At 41.7% G+C, this 17845-nt stretch overlaps 1 protein-coding gene across 2 annotated transcripts; it reads right to left on the bottom strand.

Moving 5' to 3' along the window:
* Positions 1 to 7028: 7028 nt before the first annotated feature.
* Positions 7029 to 9336, bottom strand: LOC147445742 (uncharacterized). 2 transcript variants are annotated; one of them, XM_086526098.1, is made up of 4 exons: positions 9166 to 9336; positions 8778 to 8978; positions 8041 to 8208; positions 7029 to 7621 (listed from the first exon to the last, which is right to left on the bottom strand). In XM_086526098.1, exons 1-4 carry the CDS (start codon positions 9211 to 9213, stop codon positions 7280 to 7282), a joined length of 759 nt encoding a protein of 252 aa, XP_086382224.1. In that variant the 5' UTR covers positions 9214 to 9336; the 3' UTR covers positions 7029 to 7279. The 2 variants fall into 2 exon arrangements, with proteins under 2 accessions (XP_086382224.1, XP_086382225.1); XM_086526099.1 differs by having other exon boundaries at positions 8778 to 8945.
* Positions 9337 to 17845: the final 8509 nt, after the last annotated feature.

The following is a 17845-nucleotide window of genomic DNA, read 5'->3' as shown; positions in this document are numbered from 1 at the left end:
AGGAGATGGAGTTCTTCTTAGACACATGAGTTGTGTGTGTGTCTCTCTCTCTCTCTCTCTCTCTCTCTCTCTCTCTCTCTCTCTCTCTCTCTCTCTCTCTCTCTCTCTCTTGTTGGTTGATCCCTCTTGCTAATCGCTCATGCTGGCCTCCCATTGGCTCTTGTAAAGCTTAGCCAATCACAAATTAGAAGCATAGTTGATAGCCTTTTGACAAATGTTCCCCTTTCTCCTTTTGTGAGAGCTTTAGGTAATTAAATAATTCAGTTAAACTCTCATAGGACCTCTTAGTCTTTTGCCCAATAGGAATCAAGCAAGCCATTGGGCTGCTGAATGCTCATTGGACCCCTACGATAGACTATCCAATAATTTTCTAGGGAGCTTAATTTCTATTGGTTCTTTTATCAGCCTTTTTAAATTGATTAGACTAACTTTACTCTTGCCTAATTCTCATCGGTCCACCTCTATGGCCAGCCAATAGGATTTGAGGGGAGGTTGGGGGCAACTGGCCTAGGAGCCTGACATGTGTCCAGTATTCCCTTTGTGTAAAGGGGAAGCTTTGGAGTGCGTGTGTGTGTGTTTCTCTCTCATCCCCTACTTAAAGGGCTTGCCCCCCTTCCTAGAGTTATGGGAAGACTTTTAGTCCTCCCATGACCATCCAATTTTTCCCTTGCTTTGGCCATTGGACAATTGAGTTAATTTTTGGAACTTTAGCCTATGGAAGTCTTAATGGAGCTGAAACTTAGGTCTTTTAAGCCCCATTGAAGCACATTGCCCTTTGGATCCCTATTTTCTCTCCTTTGAATCCTTGCAGAGACCGGTCTGGCAGCCTTACCAATGTTTTAGCTTTTACTCCCCTGGTGCTTCCCCATGTTAAATGATCAATTTAACATGAGAAAACCATTTAAGAGGATTAGATATTATTTTTTATGATAGCTCTTGTGCAATGCAACTCTAGAATCAAGACCTTAAAGGTAACTTTGACCCGATGGAAAGTTTTAAGAGTGCTTCTCGTGTGGAAGAAGAGAGTGAAGAAGAAGAGGAAATCATAGGTGGGGAGGTCATGGCTCATAGACTACATTGATCATAGGAGATGAGTGTGGGCACAGATTTTCTAGTCCAAAACAAAGTAGAAGAGTATGAAGTAGATCCATGTGAAGATGACCTTCAAGAATTGTGTGAGGTTATTAAGATAATTTGGCATGACCCATGTATTCCAACCATGAAAGAACCTAGTGTAGAAGAAGAAACATATATCGTAGTTCTAGAGAGTAACCAATCAACCTTGGAGGTGGGAGAATGTGAGAAGTTCAAACCTTGGCAAGGGGGGTGCTTAGAAGTGGATGGAGGACATGGGAGAAATAGGATCATAGAGAGAAAAGATATCATTCTCTCTAATGGTGTATTAGTGGGTGGCATTTCATTCATGGGACTCTCTCCTACCAGGAAAATCCAAGTCTTTGAAGATCCAATAAGCTTAACAATGGATTTCACTTCTTCAAGTTCAACCTCTCTTCTCTTCACATATTCCTTTCATCTTGGGCACTATACTCCTTTGAGTTTTAAAGGATATGAACACTCCGTGATTAGCAGATGTTTCCAAACTTCCCATGTTTGTTTCTTTGGCATATGGAGGTCTTACATTGTGATACTTTTGGTCTCCCTCATAGATGGGAAACTTGTGTATTGCTACATGTGGATCTTGTGTCAGATCTTGGGTTAGTCCTTACAAAATCTATTTACTTCCTATGTGTTGGAAGCAATGATAACCTTGGTCAATTGTGTACATATGTGGTAAAGTCTTTGCAACACCTTTTAGTACCTGGAGGTATGGACCAAACTCTCCTCAATTTTGAAGACCATGGAGTTCTTTACTTCATGAAGGTTCTCAGGTTTAATGGGTTTTATGAGTTAGAGTTAAAAGATTTTCTCATACAATCTCTTGAAGATCGCATCAGATACATCAACCTTGAACAGGAGGAAGAGAAATCAAATTTTTACATCATGTTCACAGTTGCAGTGATGGTGATGGTTAGCCCATAGTAATGGAATTTTAAAGAACCTTGGTAGATCCAACAATTTTTCAATTACAAGAGTCACGGGGGGGGGGGGGGGGGGGGGGTTGTTTTGGTGAGCCCAAAAGGAGACATGGTGATGAAAGAGAAAGTTTTTCTAGAAGGATCAACAAGCAACAACAAGCATAGTACAATGTTCTACTTAGTGGGTTGAAGATGTGCTTAGGTGAAAAGATACAATGACTTATGGTGAAATGTGATACTTTGCTAATTGTGAAACAAATTCTTGGTATTTGCGCTTGTAAGAATGAAAGACTTAGATATAAATTTTATATCATTTGTAAAATTTTGGAAAAATTTGAAGAAGTACAACTCTATCACATCCCTAGAAAAGAGAATTATAATGCAGACTTACTAGATCAACAAGCAATCTCATGTCAAAATGAAGTGCAAGTCATCATTGCAACTGCAACAATGAAGGGGTCACAATATTAACTACATAATGGAGGGTGCTTCATATTCCTACTATAAATCCTACAAGTAAACGAGAACAGAAGGGCGATGAAGCATGGATCAAAGGCTCCTCATTATGGTGGAACTAGAGTGGAAAAGAGAGTCGGCATACGGGTGCTATGAGAGAAATCTTTGCAACTCAAGGTGAAGCTTGACAAGGGTATCAAAGACAAAGGGATTAAAGAGAAGATCCTTGTCATTTGCTACAATAGTACGTTGGACAACAGGTTTGATGCTAAGTTTGAGAATAAATGGGAAGGGCTTTACATTGTGAGGAAATCTTATACAGGATGCTACTCCCAATTGATGGATTTGGATGGAAAGGAGCACCATCGGAAGGTCAACGTCTATTGACTCAAGCCTTATCTAAGTCGCATCCTTCCAAGATATTGGAAGATGGAACAAGCCAAAGAGAAATGAGGGAGGTATGATACTACTGTTGCACTTCTTACTCATTGAAATCATGTGCAACTAGGTGCAGAACCTTTGAAGGCAAAGAAGCATTAAGAAGGAGAGGAACCTTGGAGGAGGTATTACAAAATTATCCACAACTTTCATTCTAGTACAAGCCAATTGATGGTACATGCATGAACCATCAACTAAGCGGGGGGGCTAAATGAAAGTTGTTTTTTGGTCTAGCTACCATGAGAAAAGAAATAGTAAAAATATCAAACATAGCCAGAATAAACCAAATATGTATATATGTACATAATTCTAATAATCTATTTATGCATAGGTAAAATGGTGAAATAAATATCTATTGTCAATCTTTCTCATGTGAACCCCACCTTTTACTTTATATTAACTTTAGGTATGCGTTACTAATAAGTTTGAGTTTGCATATGTATATTATAGTTGAGGGTTTTTAAATATATAAATAAAAATGTCTTCATCTATACATGTTTATTTTAAGCTTATCCATATAGCTTTGTATGATACTCCTTGTATATATCCATAGAGTAATAAATAAGGTTGGTAATATCTCCATATTGGAAAATAGCTTTGGGAGGACTTTTCTCAAGAGGGCGTGTACATTTCTAGGGAAGTAAGGATACTGGAATGCAAAGGACATCCACATTTGATTTCAAAGGAGGAGTTATGCATTTCGAGGACCTACAAGCATATACAAAAGGATATTTTTTTGGTGCTATAGGTTTTATGCAAAGTCATGGTGGAGATATGGACAAAGCTAGAAATAGGTCTAAGGAGAAGGGAGTTTACAAAGGCAAAAACAAACTCTCTCCTGAAGTGCTAGAAGCTTTTTGTGCATGCAAGGACCATAAGTGTTTCAAGTGTGGGGAGCAAGGACATGGTTATCATTCTTGTCCCAAGAAGAATGCTCGCAATGAGACTCCTAGGGCTTCCTCCATCGAAGCTCCAAAAGAGGATGTTCATTGTGCAAAGGTGCACCTCTCTACTATGCTTGGGGAAAGGTAAGAGAGCATGATGCCCCTGGATCTACTCACAACTTCAGTTGCCACCAAGTTCGGCATTCAAGATTTCGAGATGGGAGATGTTGTAACGACCGACACTGGGACAATGAGCCTCTGTTACTCCCTTCATTGTGAAGTTGAGGCTCCATGTCCAAAGCTATGTCGACAAAGAAGACTTTTTCATCTCTCCTCTCCAACAGAGGATGCTATCCTAGGGGCGCCATGGTTTGATCGCATGGTTACCAACCTAAAGCTCCCTGAAATGAGAATCTACTTCACCTACAGAGGAAAGAACATGTACATAGATGCTAGTGAGCGTGGTCACACTATTCCACTTGTAAATCCTCCCGCTTTTGATAAATCAATGAAGAGCTTAGTTTCTGCGTACATGATTTTTGTCAAAGAGTCTCTAAAAGATCCTAATGTTTCATCAAATATAAATGGTAGGTACACATGAAAAATTGGACATGTAAGATCTTTCAAGAGCTTGGTGACATGTGTGAAGCTTCTACACTTTTCCACAAAACCCTAGCTTGAATTTCACTCTCTCTCCTCACTTTGAGCCATTCTCTCTCTCTCTCTCTCTCTCTCTCTCACCTCTTACACATAAAAAAAAGACCCAAGGACCAATGACCATGACCTTGGGGGCTTAGTCATGGCCTCTTTAGGGTCCTAAAATACATTTATGCACTTCCAAGCATCCCATTATTTTTTTACACATTCTTATTTCCTTACACACTCTCATTACACACACACACACACACACACACACACACACACACACACACACACACACACACCACCACCACCACCACCACCATTAGTAGAATGGCAAAAATCTAGCATGGAGAAGATCATTAGAAAGAACCATGACTGCCATTCTATATACCTTCATAGTTGTGCAACTCTCTACCATTAGTCATCTTTTTTTCCTTTTCTCCTTCTCATGCACACGTCTCCAATTCTCCAAAATCCTTTTAATTTATTCCACCTATGAAAAAGTAGACAAAAGGTTGCAATTAGTGGGAGTTTAACTAATTCAAATGGATTCCAAGCACCGGATGTAAAAGATGAGGGTGATCATTCTTCATTTCCTCGACAACAATGGAAAAGAGGGAGTGTAATCCTACCCGATCATACAAGCTCCCCCTCTTATTGCTTGGGTTGACCCCTCATTCTAGCTCATGCTTTGTGCTCATTGGCTCTCTCAAGCCTAGCCAATCACAAGCCTAGGTCAATTCAAGCAATAGAGGGAGCCTTTGGACAAGTGTCCTCCTTTCCCCTTTGAGAGAGAGGGCTTGGAAAAAGCTTAAACAATTAATTTAATTAATCTAAATTCTTAGTGGACCTCTATAGGGGTCAACCAATAGGCTTTAGGAACACTATGGAGGGCAACTTAGCTAGGGCCTTGTCATGTTTCCTATTTGCCTCTTTGAGCAAGGGGTGCCACTTGGGTGAGGGGAGGGTCATTCTCTCTTGTCCCCTACTTGTATGGCTCACCCCCTCCTTTGTAGGCATGCTTTTGAATTTCAAGCGCCTCAAGCACCTTGGCCCCCAAGTACCTTAAGCACCTCAAGCACCTTAGTCATCATGCATGGGTTTAGCAAGTGCATGGCCTCTCTCTCTCTCTCTCTCTCTCTCTCTCTCTCTCTCTCTCATGCCCCTAGCCTCAAGGGCATGCCCCCTCCTTGTAGGGATTTGGGTTGAATTCAAGCATAAGCCTAGATTAACTATGCACCTTAGTTATCAAGCATCTCAAGCACTTTAATCATCAAGAACCTCAAGCATAGGCTTATGCTAACCTAAGGTCTAAGGACTTTTAACACTAACCTTTAGAGTATTTAATGAAGCTAACCCTAAGGACTTTTAAGCTCCATCATGCACACATTGTTCTTCAATAGACCATCTCCTTGTGAGCCCTTGATGAGATGAAACCATCTCCTTTTGGTCCCGTGCTAAGCTTGGCCTACAAACACATATCTATATTCTACCTCTTGTTTCCCTTTTACCTTCCCATATTAAGTGATTAGTTTAACATGAGAAAATCATTTGGGTAAAGCTAGATATTAGATTATATGAAATAACCCTTACCAATGCTTGCTAAATCCGCAAATGCAAAGTGCTTTACACAGTGTATTCCAAAGAGAAGAGAGGAGCGGAATTGGAGATCGCTTCCACAATTGTATGTTCATTTGGTGGTCTCATCAAAGAAGAGGTGGTTTTAGGCTCCATGTCTTGATGGTTTTCCTTTGTTTTGTGTTTGATAAACATCATGGAATCTGCACAAGTATAAGCGTTTCAAGCGTCCTGTTGTTTTGTTGGTTGTTTGATGATGGTTTGTGTGTATAGCCCTTGCCTCGAGTAAGCCATTGTAAGAGGGTTGCTAGGTGGAGAGGGCTCCGTTGGCTGGGAAATTTGTTACCATATATGAGGGAGTGCTGTGTGTGAACACACTGAGGATCGTCGAGGCATTTTTTCCCTCATTAGGAGGTTCCCCCCCCCCCCCCCCCCCCCCCCCCCCCCGTGCATTGTATACACACCCATCATGCTAGGGCTAACTTATCTTTCCATTGTGCACTAAACAATACACTCTCAGTTGTGTGCCTTGAGCTTCTTCATCTCTAAGGTATGTGTGTTTCCCTACAAGCCTAATTCCAACGGGGGTGTGGGTGGTGAAGGAGAGGAGGAGCAATTACACTCACAAACAGAGTACACACTCTCTCTCTCTTTCTCTCTCTCTCTCTCTCTCTCTCTCTCTCTCTCACACACACACACACACACACAAAAGGGATTTTACATAAACAGATCACCATAATTGTGGTCATATTGTTCTCTTGTGAGAATGTGTGCTCATGTCCATCACTTGATATCAAAATTTTGTATTTACCCAAATGTTTTGAAAGTAGTCTTAGTATTCTATATACCCTTTACTTCATTGGACAAGTCTTGGGAGTGAATATTGCATTAACAAGTATGTAGAAAAAACCAAATTCAAACTTTTTACCTCAATCGAAAGACTAATGCATTATACTGACTAACTAATTTTCAAGATACATTCATGTCAAAACGAAATTGGAACTCCATTTTTTTATATTGATAATTGAACGTTTGCTTACACAAATGGTATGTGTCGTCTCTGATTGTGTACAAGTTTTGGATGGGAAATGAGTAAAGTTGTCCAAACACAATGCACTACAGCATAAAATATACATCCTAGTACAAAAAAAATGGGAGTTTGATCAAACTATGCAAATTGCAAAAGACCTAGAATAATGGATTCTAAAAATAATGAAATGTCTCTTTCACATATCTTCTATGAAATTATGTGGTGCCAGACTTTTGAGGAGTGAGCTTTGGGTTGCTGGAAGGGACAGTATGTGTGACATGGGGAGATGGTGTGGTTATGGGAGCTGGTGTGCATGAAGTAGGTGCATTCTTTTTCTCTTTGATAGCTATTGCTTCCTCAAGCTTGGTTGCCTCCTCCTCAAGTGCAGTTGCATATTCATCTGCTGTACTTGCTAGAAACTCGTTTGAGAACTCCTTACAGTCTGTCTCTGGTTCTAGCTCACGATCTTGATGGGAATCTTTCGTCTCCTCCTTTGACCTACCACATATGGTGCTACACCAAACCAACACTGAAAATGGAAATCTCAATGGTTCCCCCTACAACCACATAGATTAGAAATATATAAGTGACAATATCCTTGGTTATGTTTCGATCGATGTTTGAACATGTTCCTCAGTGATTGAAAATGGGATCATACCATAAACATACAAGTCACTTGACAATAGGTTGTGCCTACATGCATTCAAGTACTATTCAGACTAGTAACAATTTTACTCGTAATTAATGTAAATAACTATGATTCTTTGAAATGGGACCCAAAGAAGGCAAGAAATTTAAGACTATCATAAGGTAGAAATGATTTATTTGGCTACAATATATACTAATAGTAAAGGACTAGTTATTTTTAGAGGCATATAAATTCGTTGTTAAAAAAGCTTGTGTATCTTATGGGGGTAAGACTAAAAGAGATATGCATGGAGATTGATATTTAGTTGTAGTTTTTTGACTTAATAACCTCTTTATCTTTTGGAAGTTGAATTGCTCGAGAGACATTGCCCTTATAAGTGGAGGCCTTGTTGTGAGCTTTATCTGTGTAGTGACCCGCTTTGGATGCCACTTTTGAGAGGAAGGCCTTTGATGAGTCGGTGGCTCGATTGGCATTCTCAAGGACAACATCGCCAACCTGAGCCAAAGAAAACGAGAAATTCAATCTTGAACCAAACTTCAATAAATCATCAAAGTGACTCTATGACCTTATATGATAGGAGGTTAATAGATACTTAAATGGGCTTAAAATCTTTTGGGTGTTTCCAAAATCTTCCTTTGCAATATGAAAATAGTAGGCAAATCCACATTACTCATAACGCTCAAATTTTTGTATAGATACATGCACAAGAAGTTTTGAACAGATTCTCACATTGCGACTTACCTCAACATCATGAACTTCTGCAAGGGAGGCACCGCATACCTAACTAGGTAGGATTGGGGGCAGAGGACCACCGGCCCCCCCACCATACCTAGCTAGCTACGATTGGGGGCAGGGGATCGTACCTAGCTAGGTATGTGGTGCCTCCCGAGCAGAAGCTCAGGATGTTATGCATTGTATGAAAAACACTGAAAAAGGATAGGAGGCTGTATGATAATTAAGGATGGTATAATCTTAATCATCTTAGTTTATATCTTGTAGATATAAGGATAGGAGGCTGATATGACGTTTGAAGAAACGTGATAGGGGATGTCTAAGATGATCACCTGCTTGGCTCTCGCTTGCGTTGTCTCTATACCGGCAGTGTAGGCGCGTTTGGCGGCATCGGAAGCTCTTTGGGCTGCCTTTACCAATCTTGAGGCCTTGGCATCCAGCTGCTTATCAGCCTGCGGCGCGGCGGCTGTTTCTAGTTTGGCTGGACGATCTCCATTTCCCTTCAATGATGACGCAGGTTTAGACACGGGCAACTACAACAACAACAAGACCCATGAAGAAAAATAACATGTAAAAGCTCCTCTCTCTCTCTCTCTCTCTCTCTCTCTCTCTCCACCACCTGCTGTGGATCGCTGCTAGAACGAGCCGTCTCTCTCTCTCACAATCTCTCTCTCTCTCTCTCTCTCTCTCTCTCTCACACACACACACACACACACACACCTGCTGTGTTTCGCTGGTAGAACGAGCCGCATGATGAGCTGTTTCCATGGCAATATCGAACACGATCTTATCTGCTCCGCGTAGAAGGGTTTTGAGAGAGAGAGAGAGAGAGAGAGAGAGAGAGAGAGAGAGAGTTATTTGGAGCTGGCTCTCTCTGGTTGAAGAGGAGGGGAGCGCTCCCTTCTCATTTGGTCGTCTCCTGAAGGCCCTAATAACAGCTATCAGATGCAGGGAGAGAGAGAGAGAGAGAGGGGTGCCGAATCACGTGCCTCCCACCCATTTGCACGTGTGCCCTATTCCACTGTCTCTATCTGTAGCTTTGGCCACTTTTCATTATTGCATATCCCTGTGAGCCCTTGATTTAAGCCCTTCATATTGTCCTCTTTACATTCAACATTGCCCTTGCCGATTCCATTGAAACGAGAATTATTTCCATGACTTGACTCCTCATATGACTTGACTCCTCGTATTGATGGAGTTCTTGGGACTTGAACTCAAGGATCTATGCACATCCACTCGCACTTCAAGTAGAGAGTGAGATTGCATATGCATCTACGTTATGTTAAGAAGACACCATTATCCTAATGAACTATTATCCCCATGACTTGCACCCTTTTTGGCATCTTTGTCTCAATTTTTGGCTTCTTTGGTTCATATGCTAAGCTTCCTCCTTTGGAGGTCTCTTTGTCATTCCTAGATCTTTTTTTGCTAATACAAAGATAAGGCTTGCCTTAAAGTGCGGGGTATATATACAAGCCTAAGGGAAAAAAAACCCCTAAAAAGGGAAAAAGGTGCCTTGATAGTCCTAATTGTGTTTACACACATCACTACAATAATATGGTAACAAAATATAGGCAGATAAAAGCAAGGAAGACAACCAAGTCTTTTTGAAGCACTACGAGAGGTTCTGTGCTCTTGTGATGCTGTGAGCTACGGAAATACATTGGGTTTTTATAACTCCCGACGTCGCTAAGATCGTCGCTAACAGCGTCGATACGGAAACGTCGCTATATAGCGACGCCTATAGCGATGGTTATAGCGACGTTTGCAGGCCATCTATAGCGACGTTTATAGCGACGCTACAGAGCTTTATATAGCGACGTTCATAGCGACGTCCGAGAGGAAATTTTTTTGGTGGCAGAGCATTCAGCCCATCAACCATATTGAATGTTTCATTAATTGATTCACCTTTGAAAAAAAGTACAAAGGTAGATATAGACCCAAAATAGTCACGCACAAGACAATATAACCATTAACTCCATCATCCATAGTACGTATTGTTTGCAAAATAAGATACAGAACTGACAAGCGTGAATTGATGAAAGTAAATCAATGACAATTGTACACATCATAGGCAAAATCACTTGATTGTTAAACTTTGCAAATGTAATAGTTACAACACCATTGTCATTATTGAAAAAAATATGCATGGTTTTCAAAAAGACGTATAAAAGTCGTCTCATGATACATAAGGTATGACAAAAAGAAACTAATGCTGTCTAGCTACGGCTAGACTAATGTCGTCTAATCAGACGTCTCATCGCGTCCAAGCGGCGTATCTGGTGGATTCTGCAAAAAAAACAATAAGACAGCTTTTTGTAAGTATAAACATATAGCGACGTTTATAAAACAAAACAACAAATAGAAAACAGTAAACCCTAATACTAACCATGCCGCCGCGAGGACTCAGAATGTCCATCAGGGCGTTTAAGCCCTTCTGCGTGCGTACTCGCGCTCGTACGGTGTGGGATCACGTCCTGTCTCATCGACCACTGTCAAAATATACAAAGATCTATTATGCTAGAATTTAAAAACCCATAAACCCTAAACTATCAAACATAAAGAGCAATGCAGAAACACTTACAAAATCGGCCTCAAATGATGCCCACCCGCCACTCCCCAAGTGGTGCGAGCTCCCTGCCTCTACTCGCGCTCTGGCTGCCTCCTTTTGTTGCTTCCACTTGTCGGGATTCTCGCACTGCTTTCTTCGCATTCTTCCAATCTTCTTTGGCTAGCCAATCTGGTCTATTCCACCCATGCTTGATTGCTTTTTGCACTTCGGAACGCTTGTGCTTGCAGTATGCGCGCATTTGAACCTTCATCACGTCTTCATTGAAGCGGTCATCCTGTGTTGGAACGGGAAACTCGTCATGAAGCATGTTGATGACTCTGTCTTTTAAATCATTCAGTACTTCACTCCAGGTGTTTAGTATGTAGTGTCTAAACACCTGAGAGCAAAGACCGCACATGAGCAAAATCACATTCTTGCCTTCATCATCCAAGATGATGTCGCTGCTGAAGTCGACGGAGTAAGGCAAGCCCTCTCGCCGCTGACGCGTGAACCTGGGTGTCCCGACAGAGGTCTCTAGCGGTGTGTCGACGGCGGTACGGACGTCAGGTGTCTCCATTGGAGTCTGAACCCCGAAGCGAGGAGTGTCCACTGGAGTGACTCCTGGAGGAGTAGCTAGTGGTGTGTAGCCGCTAGGAACGACAGTCAGCCGCACAAAACCTGGTGTCGATGGCGATGCCGTGGCTGGTGTCGGGGCGGACAAAGAAGGAAGGGTAAAGAGCCTTGTCGAACACGAGGCGGTGTCGAAGCATCGGCGACGGCATCCCCACAACAACCACCACGGCCACCATTAGAGTATCGGTGCCTAAACGAGTGTGAAGATCGTCTCGTCGACACCGAAGCTTCGGAGCGTGCTGAATGTTCCGAAACAAAGGGAGATGCGGATGGAGTAGGAACGCGCGATGGATAGCCAGAGCGATGACGCTCCACGTACCACTGTCTCTGCTGGGGTGACAAAGAAGAAAGAAACTCCTCATCATCCATACCTGCATTAGACACACGAACATTTAAACTTAATATTGAATGAATGGAGTAGAAAACATGGACAAGTACATAGATAGATAGATAGATAGCGAGAGAGAGAGAGAGAGAGAGAGAGAGAGAGAGAGAGAGGAGGGATTCCTGTGTAGAGAGTTTTCGTTGAATGAGGGTGAATTTGTAAAAGCACTGCGCTCTAGGTGCGATGGAGACTGAAGCTGCAATCGCGAAGGAAGTCTGTATATGCTCATAGATGTTGCTTGCCCCACCACTAAATCTAGTTGATCGGGTGAAAGAGACGCTAAGAAGCAGTAGTAGTGCTTCTTAGCGTCTCTTTCACCACTAAATCTAGTTGATCGGGTGAAAGAGACGCTAAGTAAGCGGGTGAAAGCATAGAATGGTGTCTAAATACTTGGTGTCCATGGACACCAAGTATGATGCTATGGATGGCACCATAGCTGGGCTTTTAAGTCAATAATTTTTAAAGAATATAGGTAAGATAACTGACTTCACGACTCCACTACTCGGATTGAAAGACATGGAGCGGTTAGCACGCGTGGACCTCTCCCTCTCTCTCCCTTTCTCTCTCTCTCTCTCTCTCTCTCTCTCTCTCTCTCTCTCTCTCTCTCTCTCTCTCTCTCTCTCTCTCTCTCTCTCTCTCTCTCTCTCTCTCTCTCTCTCTCTCTCTCTCTCTCCTACTCTCCTGTTCAGAATATGGATGATGGAGACTCCCTTCCTCTTGCTTTGGTTCCAGCTCATACCTCCTCACAAGCAGCAATGGAGCTTCTTGAACTCAACAATGCAGCACAACTGGATTTCAGTTCACTATTACAATCAGGAAGTATTGTACGACTTCATTCATTTCAAACTATTGCAGACTGTTCCAGGATGGTGGACGACGGATTTTATGATGAGGCACATGGAATAGACACCATTCATACGTAGGTGCACTCCAAGAGAAAGGCTTGTCTAAATGAGGATGAAATTATTGCAGTGAGGAAGTATGAAGCACAGTCTAAACATGAGTACAGAAAGCGATGTCGTGCAAGAAAGCAAGTACAACCAAGCGTCAACATTGGAGCGGAAGATTGTCATAGGGAAGATTTTCATAGGGAGGACGTCGATGTACACACAAAGGAAGACAAGAAGCAACATAGTATTTAGAATATTGTTCAGCACATTGTGAGTCAGTTGCATAGTTATGGGAAAGAAGATAAGAATGCAATTCTTCAAGGTGTTTTCAATGATGATAGAATCTTGCCATTCTGTGAAGATTTGTATCTTCTTGCAAATGGCCTTATTTCTGCACTCAAGGTCTCCTTACAGGAATTAAAGATTCCAAAATCAGCTGACGAGATGTTTTTAAAACGAAGCACATTCAGCATGTTGGTGAATGGATTACTGCATGATAATGGGAGCCAAGGTAGAGGCGTTACTCTACATAAAGTGGCAAAGATATTAAATGTTTATCCAAGGAATTTATATTCAGCTTTGCATAGACTTGACAGTGATCCTATGTCAAGTACGCTGAGGTTCGACTTATGCAAAAGGAAGTCTGGAAATGCTGGGTCCTTATCGAAGGAATTGAAGCAGACAATTATTACATTTTGGATAGAGCACAATAGGGTGTCTCCAAACAAGAAAGATATTTGTCGGAAACGATTGGGCATAAAACATTATCAAGAGAATCCCATACACTTACTTGATGAATCTCAGGTAAACATGTCTCATTGATCTTACAATGAATAACTCTCAAGTGAAACATCTCACTCTTATGAATAGCTACCCATTGCGTGTTATGGACTTGTGTACATCCTACTATATGTGATATGTAGCCAAGTAATGTGTCAAGATAGTCCATTGTCTCTACCTATGCTATTATGTGTGCTATATTGCACAAGTGTAGCCCAATGTCCCTGTCTATGCTATAAGTGTGCCATGTAAAAGGACTCTATTGTAGTAAGATAGCAACATGTGTGCTATACAGTAAAAGTGTGTGTAAGAATAGCACAATGTTCTTGTCTATGATATGATGTGTGGTATGTGAAAGAGCTATATTACATATTGAGAGCACTATGTGTGCCATATAGCGTTAGTGTGTGTAATAAGAGGCCAATGTCTCTATCTATGCTATTATGTCATAGTATTTCTTACAGTATGAGTGCTATATAGCATAGCTATGTGTAATAATAGCCCGATGGTCCTGTCTATGCTATTATGTGTGCCATGTAGCAGGACTCTATCAGAGTATGACAACATCATGTCTGCTATATAGCAATAGCACAATATACCTATCTATGGTATTATGTGTGCTATCAGATTTTATATTATGAGAGCACTATGTGTGCTACATAGCATATGTTAGTGTAATAGTAGCACGGTATCCATGTCTATGCTATTATGTGTGCTATGCAGAGTATGATATGTGTAATAATAGCACAATATCCCTGTCTATGCTCTTTTGTGTGTTATGTAGAAGAACTGTGTTATAATATGAGAGCACTATGTGTGCTATATAGCAGACGTGTGTGATGTGTGTGTAATAACAACTAAAAATCCCTATCTATGCCATTATGTGTTATATAACAAAATTGAGCATATAATGAAAGTTGAGTTATCTATGATCTATGCTATTATCTGTGCTATGTAGCATAGCTATGTGTATTTATACCAATGCATCTGTAGCTATGCTATTATGTGTGATATATAGCAAAATGTAATTCTAATGCATTTTTTTTTCAAGCAGACAGAGTATTTCTTGAAGTTTAAAGATAGCCACCCACATGTGACAATTGGGCAAAGGTCCTTTGAGAAGCTGAAGCCTTGGTTCGTGCGAAAGTTGAAAGATCGAAATACTTGCTGTAGTGTTTATCATATCAAACTGATGTATCTCAAAGATGCATTTAATGTTATGCGCTCATCTGCTTTTGGTTTTCATGGGAGGTCATGTACATGTAAATGCAATGTTTGCAAATCAGATGGGGTGAATGCAAAATGTCTTGCCATTGACCACTCGTTTTCAGGGATCACGAAGTTGTGGGAATCATGCGTTGTTACCATATACATGTGGTAGTGATGTGTGTGAACACACTAGGACCGCCGGGGCATTTTTTCCCTCTTTAGGAGGTTTTTTCCCCCGTGCATTGTATATACGCCCATCACTCTAGGGCTATCTATCTTTCCATTGCACACTAAGTAACACACTCTCTATTGTGTGCCTTGAGCTTCCTTCATCTTCTCCAAGCTGTGTGTGTTTCTCTGCAACCCTAATTCCAACAATTGGTATCAGAGCAGGTCACGTCCTCCCGGGCTTAGTCGCCAGCTGCTCCAGTACACGCCTGCTCACTTTCTCCGATTTCAGTGAGCTTTTTCGTCATTTTGTGCAGATTTTCTGTCAGTGCCGTTTTCTGCATAACAGGTGCCTTATAGTCTTCTACGGTTTGTGCTATATAGCACAAGTTGTTCCCACTCCATTTCTCCTATTTTCGGGCAGTTTTCACATCAGGTGCAGCATTTACCATGGCTGACAACAACAACACAGATGTGTTCAAGATGTTTGCTGCTGAGGACAGGTTGGATGGGGACAACTACCCTATGTGGGCTTATATGATGCAACATGTTCTTGTGTCAAAAGGTGTCTGGAACATTGTGCAGGGCATTGATGTACGTCCTGGTTCTGAAGATGTAGGCGATGTTGAGGATGTTGCAGGTCTTGCTGCAAGGATTGCAGCTGTTAGAGTTGTTTTGCCTACGGCAGAACAAGCTCGTTGGGATGTTAAGGATGCGCAGGCTCATGCATTGATTGCGTTGTCTGTGAAGCGCACCATTATTCCTCACATCCGTTCAGCAAAATCTGCAAAACAGGCTTGGGATATTCTAGCAGGTCTTTATGCAAGCCGCAATGAGGCTAAAATTGCTTTGCTGCGTAAAGAGCTAGAGTCGAAGATTATGCATGAGGAAGATGATATGGACACTTTCCTTGCTAGTGTCAAGGATATCAATGAGCAACTCATTTTTGCAGGTGAAGTCATTTCGGACAGTTCCCTTGTGCAGACTGTTCTTGATGCCTTACCAGATTCCTACCAGACTTTTGCTAGTACTTGGAGACTGATGACCCAAGGAAATCCTGAAGTTGTCAAGTTTGATGCATTATGCACATTGCTGTTGCAAGAGTCACTTTCTAGAAAAAACAGGACTAGGCAGCCTGCAGTTGAACAGGCTTTTATTGCTTCTCAAAGAAAGGGTGGTAACAGTAATGCAGCCACTTCTTATGGTTCTGCTGCGAGTGGCAAAAATTCTGTTCCTAATGCTTCTAGTGGCAGCATTTGGTCTGGAAATTCTGGTGATAAGGGCAAAAAGAAGATGCGTTGCCATTATTGTAAAGCCAATGATCACTTGATCAAGTCGTGTCCTAAGTTGAAGGCCAAAGAGGCTAAGAAGAAAGAGGGTGGTTCCACTGCAAATGCTGGTTCCACTACAATTGTAGCCATTGTTGAGTCTTCTGTGAAAGGAGATTGTGATGCTGATGTTGATGCAGAATGGGCTTTTAGCGCAGAGTGCACTTACAATCCTGCTGTCCATGATGCATGCTTGTCAGTTGCTGCAGATTCACATGTGTGGTATTTCGACAGTGGTGCTACAAAGCACATTACCTCACATCGTGAATTGTTTACCTCTCTCGAGTCTGTCCCTCATGGGAATTCAGTCACTTGTGCCAACAACGCCTCTTATCCAGTTCAGGGAGTTGGAAAGATTGTGCTCACTGCTGCTAATGGCAGTTCCTTCACACTTGTTGATGCACTTTATGTACCTGGGATCAAGAAGAATCTCTTGTCTGTATCCGCACTTGCTAGACTTGGACTTGTAGTCAAATTTGTGGATGACAGATGTACAGTTCATGATCTCAGTTTTGGTGATGAAATTGTTGCATCTGGGCTTTTGTGCCGTGGGCTGTATAAGCTCACTTTGTATGACAAGTGTGGACAAAATTTTGCAAATACTGTTGCAGATTCAAGGGCTATTTCAGATGCAAAACTTTGGCATGCACGTTTTGGTCATCTGAATTTTGCCAGTTTGCTGCGTTTGCAGAAATCTGATATGGTTGCTTCTTTGCCGCCTCTTGAAGCACCTGTCAAACATGTTTGTGAAGGCTGTATTCTGGGTAAAATGCAGCGTTCTAAGTTTCCAAAGGATGGTTCAGTTAGGGCCACATGCAGGTTGCAGCTTGTGCATAGTGATGTTTGTGGGCCCATGCAAACTCCGTCCTTGGGCAATTACCTGTACTTCGTGACTTTCATTGATGATTACTCCAGGCATGCATGGGTATTTCCGCTTAAAGCGAAGTCCGAAGTTTTTATGTGCTTCAAACAATTTTTGGCTATGGCTGAAAATGTCTCAAAATGTACTATGGGCACCCTCCGTTCCGATCGAGGGGGGGAGTATATGTCTCATGAATTTAATGCATTTCTGGCTAGTCGTGGGATAAAACACCAATGTACAGTGCCTTATACACCTCAGCAAAATGGTGTTGCTGAGAGGAAAAAAAGGTCACTAACGGAAATGGCACGATGTATGGTCAAAAGTCAAGCTTTGCCGCATTCTTTTTGGCTTGAGGCCATCATGTGTGCCACTTATGTACTTAACAGGTGTCCTACGAAATCTTTGCAGTCTATTACTCCATATGAAGCATGGCATGATAGAAAACCTTCTATTGAGCACATGCGTGTTTTTGGATGTTTGGCATATGCTTTAGTGCCACAAGTGCAGCGCAGAAAATTGGATGATAAGGCTGTCAAATGTATTTTTGTTGGTTATAGTGCTGAAAGCAAAGGTTACGGGTTGTATCAGCCGCAA

Source organism: Adiantum capillus-veneris, chromosome 12, assembly GCF_014529385.1.
Source record: "Adiantum capillus-veneris isolate H3 chromosome 12, ASM1452938v2, whole genome shotgun sequence".
In the NCBI taxonomy this organism is placed as follows: Eukaryota; Viridiplantae; Streptophyta; class Polypodiopsida; order Polypodiales; family Pteridaceae; genus Adiantum; species Adiantum capillus-veneris.
The sequence above is the reverse complement of the archived record's forward strand: the minus strand, read 5'-3'. Positions and strand labels throughout refer to the sequence as shown.